Below are 27,630 nucleotides of genomic sequence, written 5' to 3'. Positions count from 1 at the left end.
GGCAGAGTGGTCTACAGCTCGCTGACATCGCTTCCTTATGTGAGGCAGAAAACAAGAACGGATCATTACAATAACATGTAATTTTCACAGCAAGTCAAATAAAGTCTGTTCTTTCTAATAATGTAAGTTTTTAGGTCCTTGGCAAGAAAGCCGTTACAAAAATAGTGGCCTCCAGATAATATCAAAGTACCAATTGAGCTGTAACTCTTTGAGCCCCAACACAATACACTTGTTATTGCATACTGCGTCTTAAATGCTGTAGTGAAATGGCTACCGAGTAAAATAGTAGCATCTTTGTATGCTCCTGCTGATCTCAAAGTCTTAATAGTGACAAGTATCAGAACCTTTACAATCGTAATGTAGTGCCATGTTGATTTCACAAGCATTAGTCACTTATTGATTGTACAATTTGTAATTGAAGTACAGACATCTTTTTCTAGGACCTTGTACTTTAGATCACATCCAGTGCCTTTGTTAACGTTTGCTTGTGTTCATATAAATAACTGAATGAAATGTTGTAATTCTAAATTTGAACTTTAGCTCTTGTTACTTTTTTTACTGAACATCTCCTTTCAAATAACGGGACACAAATGCACAAACATTCATATCACCTATTCTTTCACAAAGTTCCGTGGTGTAGTCACATCCTAGGTCGAATCCTTCCCGATCCTACACCACTTAAACAAACGTCGGGAGGATTACGGAAAAGATCCAGGGTATGTATAACTATGAGTGCACATTACGTTATTCCTACTGTGTCGTTCACTTTAAATCATGTTTTGGATAGAATTTGAACATTACTATTGTAGTTTTAGAACACAAACCTGCTATTAAAAATTCATATTTTATTTCCTATTTGAATGGCATACAGTTAGGGTTTGTGTATCTTTTGTCCCTAAGTAAGCATGATTATAATATGAAATGCTTTATGCTCATGCTTGGATGTGTTGCATTTATGTAACGTTGTTTAGATGTTCAGTTAGATTTGAGTGTATTCTCTTTGATGCCACGACTCTGTAACTTTGTTAATTTCAGAATCATTCGCACTGATGTTTTCTTCAGTAACTCTATTGATACTGTGACTTTTTTAAATCTTATAAATGTGGTATATAGCAGATTTGGTTTTTATTTATCTTTTAAATTAATCTAGCACATGCAGTACAGTGAAATATGTCAGCTATAATGTCATAAAAATTCCACTCAAAATCCATTACTGAGTTTTTGTAGTAAACACTCATCAAATTATTGTTTAATTGCATTTGAACATGAAATCAGTGCTATTGGCATGAAATGACAGCTCTACATACCTTTTTCTTATATTTATCCCACCATAACAACATTTATAGAGACAATTTTTCTTTATAATTATATTTATGTGGGATGATTCAAAGTGTATTTGTTGAGATTATATAGATACATTCTTCGACAGGTTAACAAAAATCAATGACTGCAACTTTTGTAAGATTTACATTATTATAGGCTGCAAACTGCAAATCAGAAGGCAACTTTAGAAGTCATTACTATGTAACTATATTCCATTTTTTACCCCATTTTAATGTATAAGTTTATTATTAATATATCTTATATGTTCTTTCTGTTTTTCCATCAATATGTGTCTTAGATAATTTAATGTAAGAATGAATTTTTTTAATTCTTAAACCCTGAAATACACCAAATGGTAATAACACCCAAGGAAACCTATCTCTTAGAAATCACACACTTTAATGGAAATCGAATTTACATAACAAAACATATTGCAAAATTGAATTGTGTCACATACAATATTTTTAAACTACATCTTCATATTTTTGTTACATATATATTTATGTACGTATATCCACACACTCTCTTCTTAAAATTCTTAAATTATTTACACCTTGAAACAGTTTCCAGCACATTCAAATATCAAACATATACATTTTTTTATCAATTTTTTTTAATGAATATCAAGTGTGGCTAGAAAATAACCAGACTAAGGCTGAAAGCACATTTTACTTACAGTATGTACAATTTGATGTTATCCCCTTCAATGTGATGTTTATCCCCTCCTTGATCTTTACACCGTTCCATGCTAATTTTTCTACGGTGTATAACAATGCTGCAGATCATTTCCGTAACCCTGTTCATGATTTCCATAGCTTTTTCTTTTTCTGGATGACTCAAATCTCATTCCTTTCAGACTTGACTTTAGGGGACAAAAAAGCCTTAGGAGACCAAATCGGGTGAGTGGAGTGAATGATCGAAGACAGGGATGTAGTGTTTAGTCAAAATCGTCTTCACTGACAAAAGCTAGAGGAGATCCATGACTTTTTTCCACAAATCGTTCCATTTTCTCTGTGAATGCTCACATAGGATAGTCAGGGTGCTAATGTAGTAATTCTGATTCAATGTCTGCCCTTCCAGTACCCAATCAATGTGCGCAATCCCTTTAATATTAAAAAACAAATCATCATGGTCTTGAATTTTGATTTTGTCATTCGTACTTTTTTTGCTGTGGAAAAACGATTTCCATGCATCGATTGACGTACACTTGTTGTAACATTACAAATCTTTCTGGATAATTAAAGTTTTCTGACGCAAAGACAAAAGTTTAACTACTTATAACTGGTACTACGAGCGGAATAAGTATGGCAGCCAGATGAAACTCGAGGAGGAGTGGGAGAGGGAGTCGCATGATTGGCCGTATGATATTCAGCCTTATTGCATTCATTCTGTGTCTCCCCCAATACTAATCCAGTTATTTTCTAGCCACACCTCATATACTCATGATTTAGAGTTTTTACAGATTGTAAATAGATTATTAAAAAAAATATTAAGTACTACTCACTCTGCTACCCAAAAGGAATAAAAGATTTAATCTATTACTAAATGATCAATATTAATGTAATTCACCTTTCTACACAATTAGTGTTACCCCATGCTAAGAGATACAACCACACCTTAAAAACGGCATAAAGTCATTAATTCTCCTTATAATCAGTAATTGAAAATGCTATTCTCTTGTGGGTTGTTAACAGTGGGGTGTATTTTCTTTTTAAGTTGATACCATTTATTAAGTAAGCAAATGTATAGTCACAGACGATTGCTGAAGACACTAGGAATTGTACTTTAACTTACATAATTTCTAATCTGTATTTTTTCAACTGGTGAAATTTGCCTATAAAATTAATTTGCTTTAAAAAAATTGGCAATAGTTAAAAACTAGGAACAGTACTTACATATCCTAAAATGGCTGCTATTTGAATCTGGTTTCATGCTAATTGTCAAAACAAACAAGCATGTCTTGGTTTTTTCTCAAAAATCCTTCACCTAAAGAGAAAAGATACTGGCCACACAGTAACTTTGGATCTGAGCCAATGTAAATGAAATAAGTAAGAGTTTTCTCCTCAAACTCAAGCTTTACTTGGTGAAAAGTGAAGCTTACAGTCCTGACCTAATCTACAAGTCTCACAGTGACATCTCAGTTAGTGTTAGAGAGATTATTTTACATTTTTAGACCAATCTAAATTAAATAAGTCAAGAGTTTTCTCCTCAATCTCAAGCTTTACTTGGGGAAAGTGAAGCTTACAGTCCGATCTAATCTACAAGTCCTACAATGACCACTGAGTTAGTGTCAGAGAGGTTATTTTACATTTTTTGACCAATCTAAATGAAATAAGTAAGAGTTTTCTCCTCAAACTCAAGCTTTACTTGGGGAAAGTGAAGCTTACAATCCTGACCTTCAGTAGGTATTTGTTGTAGGTAGCATAATAGTTTTACAGTAAATTGATCAAATGCGATACAATGGTAAAACTGAACTATATTATATACCATAGTAAAAGAAAGAAAATTACTCTTCTATTTTAAGTGCTACCTTAATACTACATGAACCAATATGTTTTGATAGAAAATGAGATTATAAATTGGCAACACTGGCAGGGGTGAGAGGTGCAGCCATTAGACATTGCAGGCTAGTAACTAAACTACTAAACAATTGCCTAGAGTAGAGTTCGTTCTGATTTGGATGTTGAATCATGTAACTTAATCAAATCATAAGAAAACCAATGCATAGTTTCTCTTTGCTGGATATTAATCTTATAGCTGCATTCCGTGCTAATAAAAATTAAAATGTATATCTTGGCTGAAGTTATTTGTCCATGGCAAAAAATATAAATTTCCTCCGGAGCCCGAAAAATTTAATATTTTTAAAACTATGCCTAAAAAGATAAAACTTCAACTTCAATGTGTTCATTTAAACTTCATGGCTGTGATTGACCATATATATATATATATATATATATATATATATATATATATATATATATATATATATATATATTGTAATAGTGAAGTGTTTGTGTATATGTAGGTAAATATCTCCAGCGTGTAGTTTGATACAAAACGAAAGATACAATTTTGTCTCAAAATAGTCTTAAAAATTTTGAATCCCCAACGTGAATGAAACACTCCATCAAAGACGGGAAAATAAGTTACTTGCTTTTTATTGGGAGTTGTCTCTCAGAAGGATGATAATGCAACTGCCTAATGCGAATACCAAAGTAACACGTTTCTAGACTCTTAGTTCGTTTAAAAATCCTGTTTGTATGGGCTGGCGGATCTGAGTTTGGCACGTAATGATGGTACAGTTAGAGGTTAAGAGTACAAACCTAGTATAAAGCAGGGAACAATATTAGGAGAAGGATTTTAATATATCTTTAAATATCAATAAATTATCTATGAATATAAATAATAAATCACTTGATTACTAGTTACCATCAGTACACAGCTTCAGGTGGGTGGAAGTAGAAGGTCAAAATCATCAGACATTCAGAAGATAGAGAAGTTACCTAGCTTTTCTTGGAATTAACAATGTCAAAAACATCTCCAATGTTTAGGTACACACGCATGAGATTCTGAGTGCCCAATAGTGGATTGATATCTTATGATAAATGGACTAACCAATGAGAGGCCCTTTCAAGCAACTGTCTTTCCGGCCATTGTTGGTGGTGGTCGGAAGTGATCTTTTAGTTGTTGGTCCTAAAACAACCCAGTATGAATGTTCGTAAAATTAAATCACAATAGTATGGATTTTGTGGTATAATGGTTAGCGTGCTCACTCAACATGTAATACATGGATTTAAAAGTACAGCGAAGCAAGCCTTTTTTCTATCACCCTTTATTAAAATTCTATTTTTATGCCCTGAAGTACTTATTTATTTGGTTTTAACATACAAATTACTAATTCAATAATGGTTTAACTATAATACTGTATACATATCTTTGTTTTTACGTTGTAATTATTGTATATTTTCATTCTTACTGGAATTTTAAGTAACTGTCATTTAAAACTTATTGATATTGGTGACAAATTAAAAGATAAATCAATTTATATAACTAGTACTTACAGTATTAGTCTCTTCTATACACAGTTTTTTTCAGTTGCAATTGCCTACAATATAAAATAGTACATCTTGATTATACATAATTCATAGTATTGTATTAGGTATCTGGTTCATTTAACAATAAAGTACAAAAATAAATTGTCATAATATATCACTGAACTAAAGCATCATGCTATCTGGAACTTGAATGTCGAGATGTATAATTCCTAGAACAGTTTTAAGATATACATATGAAAAATTAGTAGAGAAGGCAAACCGTATAAAACTTTCATAAAGGCAGACAAAAAACATGGAAATCGCATTAGTTTTGTATGTGGATATATGTACTATCAAGTTTTATGCACATATATGTCCGATGGCACTGTGATCACTAAGTAAAAAGCTTTGAAGAAAATTAAATTGATCATATGTATATTTTGATTGATTTATAAAGCCTAGTTCATAACCAGACAGTCCATTTCAAAATGGCATCCATTTTTCCAAACATATGTTATAAAATACTTATTTCATCCAATTTGACATCTTAAATCATCCTATTCAACCAGTCACGTAATAACTGTCAGTGCCGGATAGTGCTGAATAAATCCATCAATTTGATTATGTACGCTTTGATCAGTGTTGGGGCAAATAATTTGAAATAATGACAGGGCTAGTCAGTATTCATAGTCTGTTGTCTGATGAGGTACAATCTGAGATAACAGTTGATCTGGATATTGATTGACACACAATATAAGTACTTTCTCAAACATAAACGCAGCCATTGTTGAATGGAGAAGACAATTACTAACTATAGATAAGTAAGAAGACGATAACTAAATGCCTTTACTTTCTGAAACACAAGTCAAATATTTTATTGACATATTATTAAAACTTGTATGCAGCACTTTGATTCCATTCACGCTACCATTACAGAACTCATTAGGTACAAATGGGTTATAGAATATTATGCTTGTTTTTCCGTCATAACTTTGTAAAAATTACCGTTTGTTGCGAAATATTACACTTAGAATTTATATTATGCATTTCGTGGAAAAGCCAATTAATTCAAAACAGATGTCTTGTGAAATTGTCTCTCTGTACTTCCCATACTGAATTACGTACATACGCATAAGTATTGCAAGAAGCCAGACAAATTCTCAAGAGTTTAATGTATGAAATATACAATAACAAATATATTTGAATGGTAAACATTTGAGTATGCAATAGGAACACTTGACAATCCTTCTGCAATTGGCTATTCGAGAATCTGTTAGGTGAATTCCGCAGAACAGGATCATACCAAAAGACTTAGATAAGTTGGGAGTTAGATAAGTTAGGAGTTGATGAGGTTTGGTAAATAAATGATAGTTACCAGTACAGTTCTTTTGTACTGTTTTGGTTCCCTCGGCCCATAGGTATTGTAAAATAAAGACCAAAACAAGATCTACTTCTGGTATGTGTGCCAAATACCAAAGATTGTCTATTTAAATTTTGCTCTGTTTCCAAAGTGTTACTTTGTTTTGTTGTTCATTTTAGTAACATCAATTATTTTAACTCTTCCAGGATACTAAGCGAGCATTTTTGAAGAATATAATCCTTTTTGTATAAAACTAAAAGAGGATTTTAATTTTTCAGGCACCAGTCAGTTTGTAAAGTTCTTAAAGTAAATAGGGCCACAATTACTGTTAACAAATTACTTTTTCGCAAATGTTTTAAGTTATAATTGTGATATTGTATATTTCCATTTGTTTCATCTTTTGTATTAAAAGAACCAACAAGGTTTAAATTCAATAAGTGAGTCAATTTACCTGATGGTCTGTAGATCTAACAGATACTTGTGGCGTGTTCAGAGGTTGGAGGTAGATGTGTCTCTAGTCAGTGAAGGTGACTGGTGGATGACTGCTTCTCTTCACCTCGCAAATATTTACTGTGCCATTAGTTTAGATAAAACAGTTTATCTACTCTATTCTCAACTCATTTCTTGCCACTTTGAATACTTGCCAAAAATATGTTGGTGTGATTTTTTAACAGAATTTATAACTTATCTTTTTTTTAGACGAGTTCATTCTTCATGTAACTGAATTTACATCCTTTCTAACGGAATATGTACTTGAATTGTTTTCTTAACTTTTTGAAATAAAAGATAATTAATTTAAAAGAAGGTTACATATTTTCTGTTACTGTACAGTTAATCATTTCTATCTTGTACAACTATTTCTGAGATAGTAGGTCTTGTTCACTCATCCCAGGGTCTTTGTTCACTCATCCCAGTTTAAAAATAATTTGATTCTTAACTTTTTTACAAAGTGCCATCTCATAAAACAATAACTTACTTAAAATTCCAACTCGTATTTTTCCTTTTGACAATGACCAACTGTTCTCACCTTCTTTTCAAAACAAATGTTAACTCAAGTTATGTAATTAAATATCAAAAGATAAATTAGTAGAACGTCAGCTAATTTTCTCTCCAACCTCTATATTTTAGGAGTCACAATAAAATGAAAAAGTCTCTGTATCATAAAAAGAAACTTAAACATTCAAATGTTATTACTGTACATGTACAGTATGTTTAAAGACGGCAGAATGTGGGCAAGTTAGTTGTTTATTACAATGAAAAGTATTCTGCAAAAAAAGTAATGACGGTTTTAAAGGGGAGTTTAGTAGGTATACATCTCTTAAATTACAACATAGACAATTTTATGGAAAACTCTCATTTGACTTGATAATAATAATGGTAGCCAGTCAAGTTTTTAACTATTGAAAATTCAGAGTCAAATTATTTTTTATTTGTATTTTGAAATCAACCATTAATTTAGAAATATATAACATTACTCTTCTGCCCTTTTTATTTAGCCTTATTTTAGACTTAGAGTATAAAAACTTGTAAAAATATATCTTTGTTTGCGTACAAAAATTAAAAGTGTAAAATATCAATTTTAGCTGCCACATGACAAATTAATCTGTGCAGTTTATTTTTAAATGATTTTCACGTATAAAGTAGTATTTTTTGTTTAGTGTTTACTTCTTTGTTTCTTGTTGCTTATTATTTACAATATATAGATAATTTGAAAGGATAACAGGATTTTAAACATTTTCCACTGTTTTGCCATAATATTCACTATTTAAAAACTTTAAATTATAGCTATTTATTTTTAAGATATCTGAATTTTATTTCTTCATGTTCTTGCTCTACTAAAATCATTTAAATTATGCAACACCTGATAAGCCTTCTGTTTAGAATTTTAGGGACTGTTTTTATAAGAATAACACAGCTTCGTTGATGAACGAATAACTCACTATGCCAAAACTTTTTGTTTACAGTGATATCACTTATGAAAGATACAATTTTGAAATTAAAATTTACTCTCTAATAAAAAAAATGTTTCATTGAATTTTGGACACCTAGTAAATAGAAAATTATAATCATTTACCTTCAACTGCGTTGGAAATAGCGGTCAGTTTGCCAGTTGGTCCGTTTTTACATGCAATGAACCTACTGATGAAGCCCACAAACTTGATCTAGGTCAATTTCATTAAGATGTCAATTAATTAGCTCCATTGCAGAGAGCCAGTTTGTTCGCAGAAAACGGTCACTAAGTAGACAGATTGTTTCTTTCACAAGTCAAAATCTAAATCGCTTTAATCTAATTATAACAATGCTGTAATGAGCACATTTGGAACTTTTTGAGTAAGTTATAAAAGTGGGTTGAAAATAAATTAATACTACCAGCAGTTGGTAGTACCACTGGAGAAAGTATTTCATGTTCTTTATTACTGCCATCGAAAGCTACACACCATCCTTCTAAAAGGTCTGTGTTCATCCAACAGATTTTGAAATGTCATCTCACAAGCAGTATGCCAACATCAAATTCTACAGTTTATTTCATAACCAACATTTGAGACCCCGAAGATGCAAGAGAAAATGACAAAAATGCAATGAATGCAAGTGTAAAATTGAAAAAAAAATTTTTCTGAAGGTCACACATATGTCAAAGATGACCTTTCGTCGTGGATGAAGTGTTGTCACGTAGGAATAACTATTACCTATTAAATAGAGATTTCACATGGAAATGTTAACAGCTTCCTTTATGACAGTTTTAACATGTGTTGTCTGTTTATGTAATCCTCTGAAAAAATAATGTGAGTAGACATGTTCAGGAACATGGTTAATTAAGATTTCAGATTTATAAAGGAAACTGTAACAAATTATCAAATGTGTGTTTTTTTTATACTAAGACTGTCAGTAACATCGATGGAAACTAAATATTTACGAATACACACTGCTGTGTGAGAGAAGCATTCAGCTTTCAATAGCAATATCGAAAATAATTCCAAATGGTTCAGCACTTCAACTAGCAGTGTTACTATAAACAATGACAAATACCAGTGTTACATAAAAGGTTCTATTGTTGAATTTATTTCACACTAGCAAAGCATTCCATGTTTTAAAATGCTTGATAATGATTTAATTCTTATTTTTAGCTTATTTCTAATTTTATTCATCAGGCAAGTGTTTAGTTATAAGTCAAGTTAATTCTCAAGTGTTTTCTATCCCAAGCTCATCATATACAGTATACATGTGAAATAGGTACGATAAGTGTTCAGACCATGTGTTTGAATTTAATATGTAAACAATATAATTACAGTATAACAATTGTTATTGCCTAGTACCACTTCTATAATCCTAATTCGTGGTGCCTTACAGAACAAAACCAGAACATGGTTTTGTAATAGAATAGCACCATAATATTAGAGCTCGTAGTTAAAACATATAAATAACTCCACATCTGAGTGTATCACTATGATAAAGTTACGCACTTCAATTCCATCTTCACTCCTGTTGCGGATATACGCAAAACACTACTGGTTTTGAGATTTCAAATGTCAGTCTCAGGATTTATGTGAATACTTATAGTTCACGTTAATTATTTTTTATATTTTTGTTTTTCCGTAGATAATTTAGTTATAAGCTCTGAATATTATGAATATAATAAAACCATTGCAAAGTGTTGAATTGATACATCAATAAACTGTCATTGTTGTTATTACGACAAAATGGAATCAAGCTAACTCAAGAATTGTGCTTTAAGCCTCTTTCTAACAACGTGATGATATCAGTAAGTTTTTATATTTCAAACTAAAACACTCAGTTTGGGCTTGACAGGGAAGATTAGTGTATTAGTGTTGTCAGCTTTTTAGATACTTAGTGCATTCATTCAGTATAGTCTACTTGAAAAATAATGTTTTTATACAATTTAAAATAATTTTTTATCTTTGTTGAGTTTTGCTGAAATTCAATAGTCATGCAGTGAGGGCCAACCAAAGCATTTTATTTGCTTTGGAGTGTGGAAAATAAAGTTTTACTTTGTGAAAATCCAGAAATAATATACTCCACTCTCAATTAAAAGTATTTTCAAAATAATTTTAGACAAAAAGGCAAAGAAAAAAGTGTATGTAGCTTCATATCATATTTCATTATATTTAATGCCCGTCTGTGTGTATTATTTATTTTTATTAAAATTAGAAAAAAGTTTAACTTACAATTTTACAAAATTTGTAGCCTTATAAAACTGTGTAGCCTAAACTTTAAAAATGTACAATTTAATTTCTGTTATTTTGTTTTTTGTTATTTATCATTTACTAGTTTTTGTGTTCAAAATCTAAATTCTCAATATGTTCACCTTTTTCATCAATTTTATCTCATACGAATTCTGTAAAATCAAAAAACTATAAGTAAAGCTAATTTTAAATTACTTCAAAGTGAAAAAGAAAAATTTTGCTTGGAGGAACTTTATTGTTTGGTTTTATTTCCTAAGTTAAGCTTTCACTTAACTGAATGTATTTGTAATAAAAACTTATCCCAAAAAGAGTTTTTGAAATTATACTTGGTAATCATTATAATTTGTTTTAGCTGTTCTAGATTTACCTTAGTAATCTGAACAGGAATAGGTCTTTGATTAATCAAGAATTTTCTTAGTTTTCCTCATGAGTGCTTCAAACTTATTATGTCATGTTGGTTTTTTATTTATGCATAATTTCTGTTCTTTTGATTTTCTTATGACGAACTTAAACATTGGACTTAATGGTGAAATGGTCATGCACATGAAGAAAGTTGTGGCAACTGTTAAAACAAGTGATTTTCTCAGAAATAATTTGGAGGAAGAAAATTGTAATGTAAATATTTTCATGAAATTTTGAAATGTTTACAGTTGGATCTATTGAAAACGCTTTTATCCAGTGTTTCTATCAACAATGGTATTAATTATGTTTCTATAAAAATAAAATAACAATAAAGAACAAAAACCATGTTAGTTGAACCTTACATTCACTAATTAGTATTGCATCAAATTAAATCCTTTAGTTGTCATTTGTAAAGCTATGTAAAAAAACTTATGTCTTCTAGAGTTTTGAATATGAAATGTAAAAAGTAATAAGTACTTATAACTATTTTATTTTAGTTTGCCTCTGCTTGCAAAACGATTCAATCAATCTGTTTCACTTGTAGTACTTTCCCAATACTGTGAGAAGAACGTGTGTGTAGTGGATCTCACTGTCACAAATATAGCATGACTCTCTAGCATGTCTATGTATTTGCAGTTTAGTTTTATATATGCCTGTATACAATTAGTCGGTTTTAGTTCATTTCTTTTTTTTATTTTTCCTATTTTCCTTTTTCTGTTGTGGTTTCAGATTCGAGTAGTTAACGCTTTCCGACAGGGCCTAGACGCTCGTTACGGTGAGTCCCTTGCGGAAGTCCTACGAAAGCAGACATCTCTTAGTAAACGATTATCACAGACTTCTTCCATCGAGTACGCAGATAATGTGCCGGACGAGTTGACTGTGCCGGAGATCGACGTAGAACGGCTGTCATCTCACAGTCACACGGAGACAGCGGTCTAGTCCCACCTCCCACCCACCAACTCACGTCCACTCGGTCTCACTTTGTTTCCGAGTACTTGCCCCCCTAAAAGAGCTAAGACCCTGTTGTTTATTGTTGCGAGGGTCAGTGTTGGATACGGTGAGTGCGATCTGTGCGAATTGTGCCTGAACCAGAGTGCAACGTTACCAGTGTTGGAGGTGAATGCTCTTTATGCATGTAATTATTGTAAGATAAAATAGAATAAATTATTATTACTTATCGATACAGTAAGCTGAGTGTTTTTGTGAGGGGAGGCGGCAGCTGTGCTTGTGTGATGCCAAACTTTGTTACGAGTATAATATGATATAGTTTTGATTTTAATTTTGTTATCGCCTCCTCTCATTTAAAAGCCAAGTGCCAGGACTGTAGGCTGTAGTTTTGTTATCGATTTCTCGGTGTTGTCCGTTGTTCCTGATTGACACTTATACCTTTCTTGTGACCAAGCGGTCTCAGGTCTCACTTCCTCCAATCCACATTGATAACCTCAAGAAAATGTTGTTGAATGTTCTACCGTGTAAATCCGATACTAAGCAGTTGCAATTTTGTTAGTCTGGGTTGTTAAGCTATGTGTAGAGCCTGCTTGCTCTCTCTCTCTCTCTCTATCTCTCTCTCTCTATCTCTCTCTGTACTCTATCCGCTATAGTTTACTTTGTAACTCTGTTGTGTGACTGCAACTTTCTGTCTGTATAAAGAGGAAATTCTAGGTGTTGCAAATATGCATTAGTTTATAATGAACTTTCCATGGGCTGTTTGAGTAAATTACAAGCAAAGTTTTGACTGATAGGGGTTTATAGTAGACAACACTAGAATCACCACGTGTATTGTAGCATTCACTCTTAGAAACGTCTCTCGCAGAGACTTTACCATTAGTAGTCTTGTATTTACTCACCTCTATTTTCTCTGAGCAAGTGCATATACAGTAACTATGATTCTGATTTTCGTTAACCTACAAGTGGTATCGCTCGAATTTGTGTAACAGAATTATTGAGACTACCAAATTTTAAAAAATTACACGGTCAGCATAACATATTGCTAGCTCTAGACAGGGATTTGGCAGTCAACAATTTTATTGATTTTATATTATGATTATCATTTTATAGTTAAATAAATTAAAATTTCTATTATCATTGTGAATAAGTATATATCACTAATACTTTTCGTCAAATAAAAAGTTTGGTGATTTCATAACCTTGTTAAAGATATGTGTATAAATTTATTTCAAATAAATCTGTACCTTCCCTGAACATTTTGTAAAGCCAAGTCCGTATGTGTTGGCTATGTTGTACTTATAATTCATTGTATTATTGTTGAATTTACTCAGCGTTATGTGCCTTATGTCCATGCTTTATTTTGTTGTTGACGCTGTATCATTTTGTTAGTTATATATATTTAGCTTAATTTATCCGTGTACCCGATCGTATTATGAGGTTCAATATCGAAAGAGTCTCTTCTAAATGGATACACTTATAATTGTAGCTATTCACTTCTGTTCCGACACAATATCTTTATTTTATGAAAGACTTTAGAGTTTCCAATGTTTAAGTTTTGTTTATTTTTGTATATGTATCGTCTGAAAAAGTGTCTACAGAGGCATTGTTTCTAATTTAATAAAGGAAACTTGTTGAAACATATATTGCATGTCAGATATGGGATATTACAGTAATTAGAGGCTCATCATAAACGAATAAGTGATGTGTTCTAAATTTATTTTAAATGTAAACATAAACTTGTAAAAGTTTAAAAATGTTATTGCACTCTTTAAACTTATTTTATGATTTAGCTGTCCTATTAAAAACTAACTGAACATTTGTATTGTACAGTAATAACTACTCAAGAAATATACACTTGAAGAGAATATATAAGTCGCAAGCTTCTGCTGGTCAGAATGGTTTTGCTGAATCATCTGAGCTTGATCCCCGTAGCAGGATAGAATGTTGAGTCGATACATGCACACTTGTGGAAGAGTGTGTTCGGGTTCGGTGGCTACGAGCTCACTCATTGCGCGACAGTACAACTCGAGCTGACGTTAACTATGCTGCAGTCCAGGCTGTCTTCTTATCAGTGTATTGTACGTGTTGTGTCACAGAATTAAAGTTTAGTTTGTAAATGTGTATTTGCGGAGTACGTCAGCAGGCTGATTGTCCCAGATAAATGCCGCACTGGGGGTACAAGTCAGGTCAGTATTATTTTACAAATTTAGGAAGGCGTTACTGAAACAAGCACTTGAACTCAGGCTTTTTGAATGAATCCCCAGTTGCTCGCTCGACTGTACATAAGTCACTCGACTTGTGCAATGAATTGAATTCAAAATTGTATCCCTCGCATGATACACATTTGGAATCGGTCACTACTCTGCAAACTGTCACATTGGCTTGAGCTCGATTCCTTTATGTATAAACACCCGTCATGCAGTATAAGCAGGCAATACACTGTCCGTGGGTGCACTGTACATGGCACGATAAATCACTGCCTTCAGAAAAATACAGCTTCTTCTCCTTCTATCTTTATTTTGGCAATGGTACATATAGTTGTGGAACAAAGTGAGTGCCCATTATCAACAATGAAAATTTGTGTGCATGTTATAATTGTAAATAACGCACTGAACACTATCTGTAACTTGATAACTAACTGCAGTATTTCTACTTGTATTGTAAAACCAAAAGATTAGTTTTTACAGCAATATTTCGACACAGTGAGCTCGGCGACAGTGACACGACAACAATATGCACATTCAAACCCGCCCAGAGAACGGGAATTTCATTTTAAGAGGAAATATATCATCTTATGTTTCTACTTACGTTGCAAAACATTCACAAACAACATCTTTGTATACCTGCAATTAAATGTATGTATTAAATACATTCCAAAATTATAGTCACTTTTCAGTTAGAGTTGTAACTTGGTTTCTATCTCAGAATCGTACCATGGTACATTATACTTGGAAAAGTCCCCATTTGAAATAAATTTATTATTCTTGACATTACGCAAATGGGTTATACTGCTATTATCAGTTTCAAATAATTTGTGTCAGATTAATTTTTGTGTTGATAAATTCTAGTAGTTTTTATGAATTTATTTAAAAATAAATGTTTTTGTGTGTATTATATTGTTACATCTACCATTGAAAATATATAAAGGACAGCAAAATTTGTAAATGATAGATTTATAGTGAATAATAGAATAACACGTAATTTACCTGGAACTTTTGTAATTCTGGGTAGTAGGACAATTTCCATCACTTACCTTCCTAACTCTCCTTCTCTGGGCAGGCCTGCGCACACTCCGGATGAAGGCCCAGTAACGAACACTTGTGACCTTCACAAACTCTGTGTTCTAAACACACACTCCAACGAACATTCATTCGGTCTAAATATCCATTAACATCATTACACTTGTAAACACGTGCGATTTGTCTCATACGGCTCTCACACATAGATTCAGTTCGGCACTCATATAACGGCTTAGTTTGGCAGTCACACATTGATTCAGTTCGGCACTCACGTATTGACTCAGTTCGGCCCTCACACATCGGCTCAGTTGGTACTCACACGTTGACTCAGTTCGGCACTCACACATCGATTCTGTTTAACACTCATACACTGACTCAGTTCGGCACTCACACATTGACTCAGTTTTATACTCACACATTGGGAGGAGCTCAGGTACCACAGGTAAAAACACATCTACATTCACTGTTGGCACAGTCCTGCTAATGTAAAAAGCTAAAAATTGCCTTTTTCTACTCCAATCGCAGTAAATAAATTTATTTACCCATTAGTTGTAAAATAATCTAGTTAAAGGTTTAAGAGTATATTAACAAAAAATAGGTTTAAGTAGATCGTATATCTTGACTTTGTTGCAGGTTGAATGTTTCACTATTTCATAAGAATTGAACTTGTGTATACTATGTTTTATTACATTAGTACAATTACGTACTTACAGATACTCATTGTGCGTATATATACGTATACAATGTATATGTATATATGTACGATGGGTTGATAGCCATCATCGTGCTTACTTTTGTGTCCACCATAGTGTTGGATCCTTTTTTATTTTAGAACTTATAAGTAATTCTCGGTCAGCCTTAATTATATTGTTATGGATCGTGCACTTTGTAAATGCTGAGACCAATTAAATAATACATGTGTTTATTATATACACGATGAACTAAAACATTTGTACTGATAATATTCTAATGGCGTTCTTAGCTTTTTCTTATTTTCAAATGATACACCTATATATCTACTTGTTTCAATGTATTCTGTGTGAAAGGTGCCTCACTGGGGACAGCTAAACCGCATAATTTATTTAATGTTCAGGGGTAACCATCATCCGAATTATTTTAAAATCCACTCTATAGATTTTGTCTTACTTTTACATTGCTAATGGGTGTGGTGACATATAATCAGTAAATAAGGGGCAATTGCTTTTTTGTATTTGTGTTATCCTTTTGTTGGAGAAATGTATATTTTGTAATGATTAGTGTTTTATTTAGTTACTCAGCTACTTTTACCTATTTTTTAATTGATACATTGATGCACTTCCATACCCCTGCTACTGAGTCCAGTTGATAACAAGGGTATTATATTTATAATCACTCTTAAATTAAGTTGGTTATTTATTAAAATGTAATTGTTACTTTGGTCATTATTGTAACAGGTACAAATAAAATAAGCTACTTGGTTATTAAATACCCTTATACGTGTTACATAGTTCTTATTTCATTTACATCCAACCATTCTTGCTCCTTTTCCCTTACAAAACAAAGTTTTTACCATATAGTTTAGATCAAGAATAGTTACTTAAGGCCAAAGATTTTGTATGTTTAACTTAGAAACGATACCTGACATTGGGGTATTATGTCTCATTAACAAAAGAAGACACAATACGTAATGCAACCAGGGGTTCCTCTCATTTGTCTCTGTCTGTGTGAGGATTTTACCCAAATATTCATAATCAGATTAATTTTACTGTATCTAATGCTGCAAAGCCATTTTGCCTTATAAAGACATAGTGTAACTGTTAAAACCTAAAATTGCAATGGTTCCAAAATGGCAGTTATTTTAATGTATGGTGTCAAATTTTATGAACTTAACATAATAAAATATTGTCAAGGATTGCAAAATGGCCCAAAGCTATAGGTGTGCTAGGATAATTCATGTATTTCTAGCATATTATAAAATATAAGGTAAAATGCACTTTGCAAATATAAGGTATTATGAACACAAAGTAAAATAAAATTTGATTGTACAGTTATAGTAAAACAGTGACCTATTGCAAGGCAAGATTGCATTTACACATGAGGCAAAGCCGAGCTTGGAAAATGCTATAAAGCTCTGCAATACAACTTGCACTCTAGTATTGAACAATACCTTTCATCACGATGCAAAAAGTACACTACATTTTTTACAAATACAATATACAAAAAAATGTATGATTTCATAGTCTAGTACTTTTTCTTCCATAAGTAAACGTAACACTATTTTGGGGCTGTCCCTAAATTATGTAATACCTTATGGGAAGGGGGAGTTTTTGGCAGCATTATGCAACATTAAATTTTTCGGTGCAGTGTTATGTAACTATTAAACGTTAACAATTAATTGCTTAAAACTCACTGATATCATTGGCCACGGGAAGATAACTAACATAATCTCATTTTAACCAAAACTCGTTCACATTCCATTCACGGGAAGATAGTTAAATTCATTTAAAAATTTGCCTGGTTCCCCAAAAGATTTTAAAATTACTATTATGTTTTCCCTCCAAAAAAGCAAATGGAAAGAAGTATTTGTATTCATGACACAATTCATTGTACGCTGTACAAACTTATGAATAAAGCAATTTCTGATTCTGAAGTCTCAATGTTCCATATAAATGTCTCCTTAAATGGGAAAGCAGTATGTTTAAATGACTTTTTGCTAAGCATGTTCAAACGAGGAGTTTTTGACGTTTGAGCTAAACGTTGATAGTGTTTGAGATAAACTCTGTTTGGAGAAACTGTCTCCCTCATTCACGCTCACGGCAGCAAGACAAAACTTTATGAATCATTGCGGGTAAACACTATATTTTTATTATAAATCCAAATATTCAAATTGATAAAAAAGAATAACTCAGTGGTCCGTCATGGTAGGAGACAGGAAGTGTGGTGCCTTTTGTTGAAGTTATTGTTATTTTGTCTGGTTGTCTATTAGTTTATTCATAACATATTATGTTCGATAAAGAGAAGTTAATTGCGGAAGTGGAGCAATGTCAGACTCTGCACAATGTCAGCTGTATAGCATATAGTAATAAAAATAAAAGCCAAAAAGTTGGGCTGAAATTATGCACATCAAAACTTCACCAGTTCATGGAGAAAATGCAATGCACAAACACAAACAATTTCTTTTTTATGCTTTCTAATACTGACTTAAAAACAAAATGGATGAGCATTCCGTTTGCCTAAAATTACATCCATATCTGTTTTTTTTTTTTTTTTTTGCCATGCCGAAATTCTGCACAGATTAAATGCCAGAAAAATCTGCTTGTATAGTCACGTTAAATTCTTCCGGACAGAATTGACTTTTGCTGTCCGTATATTAAGATGCTGTTCTGAGGAATGGTGTAGTAATTGTCTTGCTTTTGTATGGTTGAATTTATATTTTATTTTAAATTTCTAAAGAAGTAGAATGGAAAAAAACTGTTTCAATTCTTAATTTTAAATCACAAAAATGGAAATGGTAAGAAGAAACAGTAAACAGTTTGAAACTATGTCCTACAGTTGGTGAATGCCAGTTTTATATTCATAAAACATGTCTTACTTTGGAATTTAAATTGTCTTTATTGCATTAAACTGTTTAGAATAATATAAAATGGAGGGGGGGGGTTGGTGGCATCATTACAAATTTACTGAGGGGAGCTAGTGTTATGAGTAAGGAGGGGAGGGGGTTTGAAAATTCAATTTTAGTGTTATGTAATTAAGGGACAGTCCCTTACTATTCATTTTAAAATCAACTGTTTGAACATAGCATTATGAAAAAATAACAGAATCACTCTAATTGTTTACACAGGGTAAGAGATGTTTACATAGGGAAAGTAATTTTGGAAGGGGAAAATCAGCTGAATTAGTTACAAGGGAAACAATGAATTTTGCAGATCTCAGCTGTATTAGAAAGCAGCCTATTACCATACAGAGTTATAAAAAATTAATAATCTTCCCTGTTATTTAAATACAAAACTTTTTTTCTTGTATTATACCATTTTGTCCAATTTTTTCCGACAATCAAAATATTTTACTGTTTCCTGGGATTTTTGTGTGATTAAAACAGCTACCATACAGTATTAAAACTATTAATTTTTGTACTAAGATTTTTTAGTTAACTAAAATCAAATGATCGAGTTGAAATAGTATTTTGTAATTGAAACCATCTATTAGTTATAAATTTGAAATAAGAGCAATACACATACAGACTGACAAAACAAGCACACTCTTCCTGGTTAAGTTAAATTATACTACTGATTTTAGATTTTCATTAGCAAAAATCATTAAAAGTTCAAGCCAGACAGAATTGAAACAAAGTTGCTGCAGTCTGGTGTGTAAAGATCAAGAAGGCACAAAGAAGGAGAAGCTGTTGACACCATTTCTTAGTATTTTCATTTCCTTTTTCACTTCGGTGTTCTCTGAGTTGAGACATTTAGGGGTGGAGGAAGAGAGGAACACAGGGAAAGAGATGGTTGTGGACTCTGTTGTTTTATATGTAAGTACTCTGCTGTTCTAACTTACACCTTAACAATGATGTGTCTGCTGAAGAGAGTTCCAAAAATCTATGATTATACTTACAAAAATGTCATTTAAATGTTTTTAGGAATTTAGAAACGATGTTTACCTACTACACAGTGTGTACCTGATTTGTGCCAACAAATTTCAGGAATTCATTCCTTACGTCAAAATAAGTTCATATGAACATATTTTACTTTGTTTGGCTCTGTTTTTTATATTGTATTTAAGAAGATACAGCAGTACATATCAATAACCATTTGCTTAAACAGTAATTTTTAAAAGATTGGGGGTCCGGCCCCTCTCGCTGGCTAAGTCCTTGGTAAGTAAGAGATAAAATGTACAAGTTAAATAATTGAGAAAATACATTTTTATTGAATGAATAAATATGGATCTTGCATAAATTCCCTTACATTTGATAGCAAACTAGAAATCAAATTTTTCTAATTACTTTTTCATCTGATGTTGATAGGTAAGACTGGCGTTAAGATGTTTGTTATTTCTTATTCACAGTGAATTTCGTGAAATTTGTAGTCAAACATTGACTTTATACGTTTTTATTTAGTTGTCCTTATGCTTTACTAAACTTGTCAGTACAATTCAGGGTGATTCAAAGCTCTTGTTAGATAATTTCAGAAATTGTTGTGCCTGTGATTAAGATAAAAGTTAGTATTTAGTGTGCTTTTAGTTTCCTTGTGAATTCCAAAACATATCGAATTGAATTTATTTTCCCAAAATATAATAATCCAATTTCACAAATTTAACATAATTAATAACAATTCTTTATATAAAATATTTCCTAAACTAAAATCTAAATATATTAAAAGATGAATATAATTAAGAAATAGAATTCTAACTAATAACTGTAAATAATAGTTCTCTATTTGTAAGAATAAAATTAATTGTATTCTTATTAGTTTCAAGAATGCCACAGTTTATTCCATTATTGTAATAATTAAGCATTTTACAAGAATTAGTATTAGAAGTGCAATATCACATTAATAAATTCTGATATGTAATAAATAAAGTAATGTATATGTAATGCAGTTTCCCATGCACATGTTTATACCACGCCAAACACTACCCTTAAGTGCAATAATTAAATTATGAAGACAGAAACTTTATCAAGGATTAATGTAATAGCAATGTTTGAAATAAATATTTTTGTTATTTTTTGCCTTTTTCATTTCACTATTAGTAAACTGATGCAAGTCACATTTTTCTTTAATTAATTGTTTTTGCTGGCTTTTCTAATTCAACATTTATAGACAGACAAATACTTTTTTGTCAGCAATAACAATATATTAAGAGAAAATTTAATTTGTATCAGGTGATTAAGAATAAAAAGGCTTAAGAGTCAGCCAATTGTAAACCATAAATGAAAACAATACATCATAATATAACAGTAAGCAAACCATTTCCGTAAGACCATTTATAAGTATGGCATTCTATTACCTAACATATGTTTATAGTAAATAATTTTACGTAAATAATTTTTTTTACGTTCTCACATTACCCGAATCACACATTTCTCTTAAAAATTAAATGTAAAACATAACCTTTTACTTCACTTTGTCTATAATTACTCCAGTCAATAAAATATACAAGTAACATTCAATGCAACCCAAGAGATTTTTTTGTATCCTCCTTGAATAATTTTCTTTTTCCTTGTCATATTGCATTTAATTCCAATTTTTTATTATTTTTTAGCTAATTCCACCAAAACAATTGTTTTGTTTTTTAACTCGGGAAAACAGATTGTGAAAGTGTTAGTGTGTGTAAAGCACCAATCAGAATATTCAGTGGTGAATATTCAGGAGTATCTCAGGGCTTAGTCCTGGGACCCCTTTTATTCCTGTTGTATAAATTATGATATTCCTGATTTCTTCATCTATAAACACAATATTCATACACAAACTCTTTCCTTTTTTTTTTGCAGACGACACCATGTCTGATTTAAAATCACAAATATGAAATTTTTGTCCAGCACTTTCTTGCAACTTCCTCCCAACTTCTCAATTAATGTACAGCTAATGAACTCAGAAACCATCAAACCTCAGCTCATGGAATTTTATCCTCAAAAATTAAAAGAGAATGTTTTTGCAAAACAGCTTAATTTTTTGCCTTGAAGTGCCTGTCTTTGTTTACCTCCAAGAAAACTGCCAGACTGTGTTACAGGGAAAGGTTTGAATCTAGAATCAGGTACAGTATTATCTTTTGGCGTATCTACAATGTCCTTTAATAGAATCATCTATCTTTTTGAAACAGAATTATCAGACCAGAATACTAGTTTTGAAATGTCAGATAACTCTTATGGCACTGGGTACAAACAGCATCTAAAAGACTTAGACTGTCTTTGTTTAAAAATGCATTGCTTTGCTTATGCCTCAAATGGTTTGATTTCCCCCCTCATCACATTAAATAAGTGAATAGCAAAATAAATAGAAACAACACAATAGTAGAACCGCTTTAAAAACACCAAACACCCTTAGGAAAATTCTTGTAAAAGCCAAATTATTGAAAAAACTGTGTTTACAGTTCCTGAAAAGGGATTGCAAAGGTAAGACAAAAAGTCCCTGTACATGGCCAATCAAAACGATTGAAACCATTTGAGCATATCACCAAACCATATGTTTCAAGATTATGTAGGAGGATTTGGTAGTTTGCTGCACCAAAAGCTTTTCTTTGATTACAGAATAGACCTATTGGAATCCAGAGAGAATTTGTCTTGGAGCAAAAGCAGTTCAGATTCAATTGGACTGAAAGCCAAACTGGACAAGGAGACAAAATTGTATTAATTTCTAGAAGTCAGAGAGCCTATTGTTGACAATTTTCTTAAAACCCTTTGAAAATAGGGTCCAAAAGAGTTGGGATCAGTTTTGTTTGAGCATTCATTAGCAAAAGGATTGTTTTAATTTAAGATCTTACAGAAAAGCACCCTTAGACACTGAAGAATTGTATAGCAGTGTTAGTATTGGAGCCAGCTCCATAGCACACTCTTTCAATGAAGTTACTGACAGTTCAAATATGTCCTTGGAATCACTGTTATTCAAGGATTTAAAGGTCCATAAGGTCGTTTTTCAGAGACTTAAAATTTTTTTGAGTATTTGAAACTGACAGTATAGATGAGGAAGTGTTTGAAATGCTAACTAAAGAGGTTTGATTAAGAAGATCCGAGACATTCCAATAGGAACATTCCATGTACAATGGAAGCTATTTGCATAAGATGCTATACCACACTTCCTGTGTCCTGTAAAGGAGTACTGGAGGGTAATAAAGGTATGTATGAAAATGGATTTATCTGTTTTTCAGAAATGATTTAATTTAATTTTAATGATCTGAATTTCACATTGCATGTATATTCAGGTACTGCTCTAACACGTGTTTCAAGTATAAATGATAAAGGATCCTATCCTATGAATCTTGTTTAAAATTTACTTTCTTTAAGGAGAGGGCGATCCTCTTTTAAGGCTTATTCTGTCCATCTTCATGGGCCACATTTCCTGTGTGAGGATCTTATCAAATAGAACATGGAGGAGAGTCAATACAGTACAGGGTCAATTGGTACTGATAAAAAGTGCAACGGTCACAGACACGATTTGAACCTGAGCTTTCTCTTAACACAGACCCAAAGTTCAACGTCTCAGACCGCAAGGCTGTCAGCACTCCCAAACATTAATTTCTTCTCTGAGGTTATTAATTAAACCTGCTTCAAACATATTTTTGTTTTTTATGTTTTCTTATTATTTTTTAATAACATTCATTTTATGTCATCTCAAAACTGTACTCCAAAATATAGTCATAGACAGACCCTCAAACAGTGGCAGATGTAGGGGGGGGTGGCTACAGTCCAGGGCAGCAAATCTTTAGAGGCTGGATTTTCCGGGTGTATGTTTTTGGTTTGTACTATTTAAAACGGAGAATATTAACAAGATAAATTTTGAGTCCTTTGGGTTTTTGAATGTACGAGAGTGGCAAAATCCAGTCTGAAATTGTGTGTGGTTTTGCAAGATAATGGATTCCAAAATGTATCATCATTGCTTTAAAAATGTGTTTGATGAATCTCTACTTCAAACTGTTCTCCGTAAAGACATTTTTTCTGTGTTAAAACCAATACAAAATTACTCAATCTACAATGACAGAGTCACTACATACAATGGGAGTTAATCAAGTAGCCAAGCCATTTGCGTCTCTACTACTTTAAGCTGTCTGTCCATTAGAAAGAATTTTTGGAATGATGTCAAGTCTGCCACGAGGAAGCTTAATGTCGATTTTTTTAAGAATCGAAAGAATTATAGTGCAGATCTACTTCAAAATAACACTTGTCTGGACGAAGCCACATATTAGAAAACACATTTGGCCAAGATTAGAAGATCGCAAGGACTTCTTCTTAGTGTTTAGCGTGCTAGATAGTTTATAAGTGTGAAACTTTGGACAGGGACAGTAACCGCCAACCTGTATCTTCTACCACATTTGTCTGTGCATTTGTGTGTGCCGGCCGGTGTTGCTGAACTGGCACATCTGAGTGAAGTACAGCATCAATATGATGGAGGGGTTTTCTATAACTGTGTTGTCGCCACAGGAGCTGGGCCTATTAACATGCTTAGATAGTGGGAGCACGCGCGGGTGGCCTGGGAACCCGGGAACTCGTAGATCCATACAACGGTAATGCTTGTGATCCAAGCATGGTGAGTCACGCAGATCTTCCAGTCAGCTGGGTAACTTTGCCACACTGGGAAGTGCCTCTTCAGAAACCTAGTAACCGATTAGTCAGTTGTATCCCATCACACTTTACGAAGCGTATTGGCAGATATAAAAACCAGAATAATGTTAGCTATTTGATTCACAATGTGTTTCCTGTGGCATGTCATAAAATGGCCATAAATCTTATTTCTTAAACTAAAACAAGGTTTCCATATGTTTGTCACAATTACAGTGTCTGGTTTTACATCTACACTTGTAGTCTGCATTTAAAATAAATAATCATAGGATATTATTACAGGTGGGTATCTAATGTTCATACCCTTAAGGCCATATAGAAATACACAAATAAATTATGCTTGCCCTTATGGTGACATCAAATTTAGCTTCCAAACAAACATGACCATTATCGTACCAATACGTTACACACATTTCATTACATATGGACATAGACAGTAGTAAACAAAATACTATTCGTTAGCTACAAAACAAATAAATATTAAATTTTCTATTTATTTTTATATAGTGTTATAAATATATAAAACATGTGTAACTCTACAGTAAGAATGATACTGCTTGACACAAATACCAAGCCATAGACTTTAGATTTTAAAGGAGAAATGATTATTCCTAGCGTTTAAATCTAAACCCTTTGCGTACCCTCAATGCTGTTGACAGGGCCTGCATACCTCTATACCTTTGACAAGATCTAAATGTTTCTGCCCAATACTGACATAAATTTTGTCAACTGGGTGCAAGTTTTTAAATTGAATCCTTCCTTCTCCTAACCTTACCCCTCTCACAATCCAAAATAATGTGTTTATCAGTCTATTTAGACCACTGCGTAGTCTACAACCAGGATCTTTAGTGGTGAGTCCTAAATTGTGAAAGTGTTTCCTGAAATTACCGTGTCAGAAGGCCTTTGATCATTTTCAACTGCCGGTTCGTAAACTGGGTGTTAATGTCTCTAATGAGCTTCTTACCAAAAGGTTGCCCAGAGAAACTCTGCAAACGGGGGGAGTGTTTATGTCTGAACCATTCATTTCCTAACGGCTTGGTAAGCAGTTGACTTACTGTACATATACCACGAGCTGGTTTAGGCCCAAAAACCAATTCATCAGTACATTTCTTTGCCATCAAACCCTGCATATCCAATAAACCAACTGAATTAGACTAAATCAGTTGGGGTAGCCAAGGAAGCAGACTGGCTATCAGTTAGAATCACTATCCGTTGATTGATATAATTTCGAGTTAATCCTATGTTGACGTAGGCTAGCATAGCATAGATTTCAGCCTGAAAGACTGTAGGGAGTGATCTTCCAAACTTCCTCTAAGAGCTGTTCTGGGAGATGGGCTGTCCACCCCATAACCAGATTTGCTTTCCATCAAAGAGTTATCTGTATACCAGACCAAACTACCTTTGTCTACATGTATTCCTTCCTTCTTCTCTTACCTCGCGTGCTCGGATAGTTACTAGAAAAGCATTATTAAATGCAGATTCTTTGGCCATCTTTTCCGATGTCATATGTACAAGTACGTCTCACGGTAGAAGTTCGAGAAGAACTTTAAGTGCAGGTGTATAGGGCAGCTCGTGAAATATCCTGTTATTAACAAAGCAGACTAGCCTTTTTACGCATTAGATTACAAAAGTTAGCTTATTACAGTTTGCTTTTCATTTGTTCAGTCTTTTTTCACCAGACTATCGAGCGAAAGCTATAGATTATTTGGGGTCTTAGAATCACACAATATAGCAAACGGGTCATATACGGTTTTATGCCCCAATACGTGCTAACAGAGCGTATGGACGTCATTTAAGGATAATCTATTCTTGTGAAACTTGTTATTTAACCTATGCCCTAGGTATCTGCCTACTCAGACTAGCAGAGTGACACCCAGCCTTAATCAGCAAAGAGACTAGGGATTGTTTTTCCTGGTGAAGATGACTAATATACTACCTTGAAGTGAGATTGAACATCAAGGCCTTCCTGAAGCACTACGCATGACTAAACTTAAGACCAGCATGTAAAGTCATCAATGTTGAGGTTAGCATGTTGGCAAGAATTTTGCAGTATTTTCCTTGTACCGCTAGAACTATGTCATCAGAACAGCCTTAGGCATACTTGTAGATACCTGCTTGCGTGAAACCACCTAAGAGATCGTCGGTCACAAGATTCCAGATGAGTAGAGGTGATAGGACACCCCCTTGTGGACATCCCTTTATAGTTGATCCCGAAAGGAAGCCAAAGATAAAAAAGAGACTTGGGATCAGGAAACTTACCTCTCCTCAACACTTCCCTCTTGAAAGAAAAATGGACATTCCTTATTCCGTTCAAATCAGTAGAACAACACTTATAATGTTTAGTGACACTCTAAACTAGCATGTTAACATGTGTTACCTTATCAGAACAATCAGGGGTTGATTCAAATAAGGCAAACAAAATGTGTATAACTAAAATCATTTTGCTGTCCAAAGAAAAAATTACAGTAACTTTTTCTCACATATATAGAAAACTACTGGCAATGAAGTATTTAAATAATTTGTCAAAGTTATAAAGTAATTATAGAAGACTGATACGAGCTGTCTAGGGAAAGGGCTCACCTTAGCTCGGGTGATCTCCAAATAAACTGGGAAAAGTACCTCCCTAAGGGTTACACTGTTTCTAGTGCACTCAAGACCAATGGTTGGACTCGAATAAATGATTGTCAAAAGTCCTGCATGAGGTGGCTCTGCTATCAACAGAACCCCAGGATCTAGGCTAGTGCTAGAATTGTGCACTCTGCGACGGCGGTTGCCATTGACGCATCGCAGTAGTGGTGCGAGCATGGTCAGTCTCGACTGGCCTGTCCAGAATCTTATCACACACATATTTTTGTATGGACTGAGAGCCTCCAAT

General features: G+C 32.9%; 1 protein-coding gene and 1 long non-coding RNA gene across 14 annotated transcripts in view; one reads left to right on the top strand and one right to left on the bottom strand.

Moving 5' to 3' along the window:
- Positions 1 to 8,850, bottom strand: part of LOC124369892 — a 44,262-nt gene extending 35,412 nt beyond the window's left edge. For 2 of the 7 annotated variants that reach the window (XR_006923128.1, XR_006923125.1), the window contains exon 1: positions 7,169 to 8,329. This is a non-coding gene — a long non-coding RNA (uncharacterized LOC124369892). Of the gene's footprint in view, positions 1 to 4,938; positions 5,017 to 5,384; positions 5,429 to 7,168; positions 8,334 to 8,791 lie in introns of those variants that run through there. The other 5 variants (XR_006923127.1, XR_006923123.1, XR_006923124.1 and 2 more) reach the window with 5 other exon arrangements.
- The window catches only part of LOC124369891 (plasma membrane calcium-transporting ATPase 2), a 348,847-nt gene extending 331,857 nt beyond the window's left edge, over positions 1 to 16,990 (top strand). For 6 of the 7 annotated variants that reach the window (XM_046828043.1, XM_046828035.1, XM_046828038.1 and 3 more), the window contains one exon: positions 12,051 to 16,990. In XM_046828043.1, the coding sequence (XP_046683999.1) occupies positions 12,051 to 12,260 (210 nt within the window). In that variant the 3' untranslated portion in view covers positions 12,261 to 16,990. The remainder of the gene's footprint in view (positions 1 to 12,050) is intronic. The other variant, XM_046828041.1, reaches the window with a different exon arrangement.
- Positions 16,991 to 27,630: the final 10,640 nt, after the last annotated feature.

Source organism: Homalodisca vitripennis, chromosome X (genome assembly GCF_021130785.1).
Source record: "Homalodisca vitripennis isolate AUS2020 chromosome X, UT_GWSS_2.1, whole genome shotgun sequence".
Classification (NCBI taxonomy): Eukaryota; Metazoa; Arthropoda; class Insecta; order Hemiptera; family Cicadellidae; genus Homalodisca; species Homalodisca vitripennis.
Note: the sequence above shows the minus strand (reverse complement) of the source record. Positions and strands in the feature narration are given on the sequence as shown.